Source organism: Zeus faber (genome assembly GCF_960531495.2).
Source record: "Zeus faber genome assembly, chromosome: 4".
In the NCBI taxonomy this organism is placed as follows: Eukaryota; Metazoa; Chordata; class Actinopteri; order Zeiformes; family Zeidae; genus Zeus; species Zeus faber.
In genome coordinates, this window is record NC_137191.1 from 14,975,042 (window position 1) to 14,980,041 (window position 5,000).

At 46.9% G+C, this 5,000-nt stretch overlaps 1 protein-coding gene across 1 annotated transcript in view; it reads left to right on the plus strand.

Annotated features, from left to right (window-relative positions):
- The window catches only part of brat1 (BRCA1-associated ATM activator 1), a gene marked incomplete at its 3' end in the record, with an annotated part of 4,807 nt that extends 763 nt beyond the window's left edge, over nt 1-4,044 (plus strand). The window contains exons 3-12 of the mRNA XM_079999441.1: nt 1-88; nt 231-696; nt 791-913; nt 1,002-1,093; nt 1,184-1,290; nt 1,491-1,677; nt 1,789-1,862; nt 2,180-2,264; nt 2,389-2,666; nt 3,199-4,044. The exon at nt 1-88 is cut by the window's left edge and continues 60 nt beyond it. Coding sequence (XP_079855567.1) covers nt 1-88; nt 231-696; nt 791-913; nt 1,002-1,093; nt 1,184-1,290; nt 1,491-1,677; nt 1,789-1,862; nt 2,180-2,264; nt 2,389-2,666; nt 3,199-4,044 — 2,346 coding nt within the window. The remainder of the gene's footprint in view (nt 89-230; nt 697-790; nt 914-1,001; nt 1,094-1,183; nt 1,291-1,490; nt 1,678-1,788; nt 1,863-2,179; nt 2,265-2,388; nt 2,667-3,198) is intronic.
- Nucleotides 4,045-5,000: the final 956 nt, after the last annotated feature.

Sequence of the window (5,000 nt, forward strand, 5' to 3'; positions counted from 1 at the left end):
GATGATCCCTGCGTGCGGATCGGCTGGATTCAAGGCCTCAGAAGCCTCCTGCAGCACCCGGACGCTCTCCAATTCCTCGTAAGAAGAGGTAGGTATTTTTCCTCTACTGGGGAAGGAGCAAGCTATCGCCCTTTCTAACGTGTTGTGTAACACACCTGATAACAACCCGCACCGGAGGAGGTGCGCGATACCCGTACAATGGCGTGTTATTGTACCTTATTCCTTCTCAGATCTCACCAAGTCCCTCCTACAACTGCAGACGGACACAAGTCTGTTCATTGCCTCGGCCGCCAATGAGGCGCTGGCCCACATCTTGGTCTTCCGGCCGCTGTCGTCCGGCGAATGCACTGTTGCGGAGGGCGAAAAGGGTGGGGCGCCTGCTTGCGTCAACGTACCCGCAGATATAGACGCAGACAGTCGGGATCTCGCCCCGACCCTCGGAACCGGCGACGGGTTTGCCAGTGTCGCAGCGGCAATCTTTGAGCACCTGAAGGCATCGCTGGTTCCCAAGGAGAACGCGCACCTCCATCAAAGCCTCCAGAGCCTGAGGCTGCTGGCCCTGCTCTTCGCCCAGGCAGGGCCCCGTCTCCTTGGCGTCCTGCTCAGAACGGTGATGGCTGCTTTGAAGGCCCTCGTCACGGCGGGGCAGAGTGCGCAAACGCCACTTCTGCTAGATGTCCTTCTGACCGCACGCAGGTACGTCAGCGCACAATAGGCTGTGATATGGCTGGTTGTCTGCAGAAATGTAGTCTTGATAACAACTAGGAGTCTTTTTGTTTGCCTTCAGCAGATCGGACCCTCATAATCCAGCCCCAGATCAGACGGCCAGTTGCCTTATTTCTCAAGTGCTGGACACTTACAAACCCCCAGAAGTCACTCACGCTGCAGCAGCTATTCTCCGCAGAAGCCACTGGTGAGCATTCCAATTGCGCTGGGATGCGACAGAGCCATTTCGTCCTCTACTGTGATTAATGATGGTTTTTTTTCTTCTGATATTTCAGTGACTTGAACCACGCCACAAAGGCTGCACAGACACTACTCCTACCCCTCGACATTATCACTGGTCTTGATCTACTCGGTCCACAATCTGCAGGTAACGCACATGAGTTATCTTTTGTTATTTATTAGATCGTCCTACTTTGGTGTTTGGCTTCTCAGTGGTTTAATTTGTTGGTTGCCTTAGCAATAGAAAAGCAGCGGGCCTCGATGGTGGAGCTGATGTGCAGTAAAACCCCCTGTGTCTCCGTGCTGGCCGTCTGCCTGACACACACACCACAGATCACACCCATGGTGAGACAGACGGGACAAAAGTGGTTGTTGTCATCCACCAGTGATATTACACCGTAACACCAACATTTATTATCAATAACCAAAATGTATTCATCTCTCGCCTCCCTCTTTTTCCTTTCATACTTTCTACCATTTTGCCTCTTTTGGTCTTCCTCTCTGCTTCTGTCCCTCTCTCTCTCAATCCCTTCTTTGCCTCTCAGCCACCTGAAATCGCTCTCTGTCCTCCAATGGTTTTCGTCACCGCAGTTCTGTCGCTGCTCAGAATCTGTGGCGGCCAAACCGTCCCCTCTTCCACTGGCTCCAGTAAGGCGTGCAGGAATATAATTGGCTGTGGCAAGCTGCAGAAGTGTGGCCTAGAAGCCCTGTTGGCTCTCAGCGCAAGTCCAGGTGATAAAGTCAAATTTGATAGTATAGGGTGGTGTGCAGCCAGTTAAAACATGGATTGTAGTGCTCTTATTAGAAATTATTTGTTTCTTTCACGTTCTGTGTTGGTTTCAGCTGCCGAGGAGAAGATGACTGACGTTTTCCCAGTGCTGATCCAGTATTTACACAATCCCGACTCTGACCCTACCGTAAGTTCAATGTTGGTGTGTGTTAACATTCATCATAGCACCTTAATCCGTATAACCTGTGATTTAACAAATGCATTTCTGTTGGAAAAAAACAACCGACGAACATACATTTAATAAGGACAATATGTCACACATGGTACTAGCCCATTTTCTGACCCCTTACTACATAAAGATGAAGATACTTTATTAATCCCCAAAGGGACATGCCAGTGTTGCAGCAGCAATGACATACATGACAAAACACACATAAGTTACAAAAACACACGTTGTTAAAACATGCCATTGAACAAGGCTGTGTGTGCTTTTATGTGTTTTAGGTTCTACAGAAGTCCTACCAGGCCCTAGTCAAGTGGATTAGTGTCTGTTCAGACCTTTCGTCTATGGGAGACCAACTTGGACAAGGTAATAGTTAAAGCCTTGTCCTCATTACAACCCCTGATATACAGTACCTTTTATATTGATTCATGGCTTGACCTTTAATGCCTATGCTTAATTAACAACGCTGTGTATTGTTGATTTCTGGCAGAGATTGTCACAGTTGTTCGAAAGCGTGTCTGCGACGTGCGATGGGAGGTGAGAGATTCCACCGTGGAGTTTTTGGGAGAGTTGGCAGGTCTGTGCATCTGCAAGGAATCGGCGCGACCCACGCGCACGTTAGAGGCGTTTCTGGGCTGCGGTCCCACTCCTCTCCTCACGGAGGCGCTGCGGGATCCAGAGAGCTACGTGAGAGCCAGTGCTGTCACAGCGCTGGCTCAGACACTAACGCAGAGCTGGCAGCAGGGGGCAGCACCCACAGAGGAACAGGTACACACCCGTTTTAGGACCTTAGGAAATAGAAATGACTACGAACCATTTTAGGAAAATGGGGAAAAATACTTAAATCATTTTAAATCTCGCATAATTTATTTTTACATTCATAAAATTAGTCCTGTAATCAATTAATTACATAATATTGTCTTGTACAATACAATTTTTTTGACAAAATAATAGTATCTGTTATGAAGTCTAATGCCATGCCCATGATCTCAGAAATATACTTAACCCTAGAGTTCATAAGTCGGGTCGAAAATGACCCAGCGTAAAATTGGATTTGTTTTTATTTACAAGTTTGCCCAAATTATTGAAGACTGAATTAAACCAAATGATTTCAGACAAACACTATCATTAAGAAGTTCATCATCGGAAACAATCATCGGGTTCGCTTTCAACCCAATATCTAAAATAACTATTCTGAAAATGTACTTGACTGGTATCTGCATCCCTGCATAAACCACAATAAGTATAAATTAGTTGAAAATAATGAAGTGAAAGCTATCATTTGGGTTTCTCTGCGCAGACTGAAGTGGTGGAGCGACTGCTGGAGATTCTCTCTGAGGACACTGAGGGTTTCGCAAGAAGAGCAGTCGTAAAGTTCTTCATCGCCTGGTATTCCACATGCTCATCATCATCATCATCATCCCTCCCCTCCTCGTTGTTCCTGATGAAGTCCGTGTGCTTGGTGCTGTCACGCGGCAGTGCAGATCTGGACTGGGAGGTCAAAGTTCACACCCTGGAGCTGGCTGAGCAGCTGCTGGACAAAGCTCTGGACAAGTGTTCAGGATCCCGCCCCGTGCCGCACCCCTACGCTGCGGCGACCCAGCCGGCCTGCCGGCCTCGGGCTGACGGAGCAGGACACAGGGAGCGGGCGGAGGCCGATCGGGCCGACGTTCTGCGGCTCCTGGTGGAGCAGGGCGTGGTGTCGGCCATGTTGGGCGGTGTGTTCGACTGCGACCGACCCGTGGCGCTGAAAGCCTGTCGCCTACTGCTGACGCTCAGAGAAACAATATGTCCGCCGGTGACGGTGGAAGCGGTGTCCTGCGAGCTGCCGGGGCGGGGGTGGGGGAGGGAGGTTCGGACGCTGCTGCGGGAGAGGAAAGGCGATTGGACCAAAGAAGGAACGCTTGATGCTAAGGAAGGCGAAATGGTGAGAGAGGAGAGCTCCGTCCTGCGAGAGGACGGGGTGGTTGTGGGGGATGTGCTGAGGTGTTTGAATTTGGATGACAGGTTGTCCGTCCTGTTGCGAAGCAGCGACCACGTCCACAACTCGCCGCTCTCTCTGCTGCAGGACATTGTGAGCGCTCGGAGAGTACACACCGACCCCGACACGCAGCTCACACAAGAGGTTGTAGTGGACTGCTACTGACACACACGTGTCAATGTTTCAGTTTGGTGTGAGGTTTACAATACATTTTCCGAATTGATTATTTTGTAATGCAGGAAACTTCTCGTGACAAAAATAGTTAAACTTAACCTGCGGAATGCACTAGTGGTGTGGAACTGTGGATTTTTGCACTGGAATTCATCGACTATTATTGTATTTTACATCATTAATAAAAACGAAAAATATAAATAAATAAAGGTACAAATAATTTTCAATAAAGTGTTTATTTCCTATTTGTTTCCCAAAAAAAAGTCTTAAACGGGGTGTTTTCTGCATGGCAGCCTGCATTGTAAACACAAACAGCTGAATAACAATATAAAAGGAGATTGCCTTTCCTCCTTTCTTTCTGTGAGTTTAAAAGGGACCTATTATGTTCCCTTTCAATACATTAATTATAGGTCTCAGAGGTCAACAAATGTCTAAAGTTTTTTGCTGAAAATACCACTCAGGTTATGCAATCTAGTCATTCTAATATGCCTCTATAACCCTCCTTTGTTTGACACGCTCTTTCAGTGGGTGGCACCTCCCTCCTGAGGCCCCTAGTTCTGTGAGCCAATGGGGTTTTTAGCAAGACTTCCAGGTTGCGTTGTATGAGTTCTTTAAACTTTCACTTATTTCACATCATCAGTCCACCAAAATCTGTTTCTGAACAAATTTGAGGCGAGAAATAAGCAACCAAGTTGCCTATTTCCGCACAGGGATTTTTTTTGTCATTCAACATTGGAAAATAAAATAAATACATCTACAATAAAAACAAAACCAATTAAAAAAATTGTTTTGCACAGCAGATCGTGCGCCGCAGCCTACAGTCAACCTACCTGATACCTTTATTTATATATATATATATATATATATATATTTATTTTTTAGAAAGAAAAACAGCCAAATAATTTTTTTTAAATAATGACATTTCCCTCATCTGCAGTTTCTTCAGACAG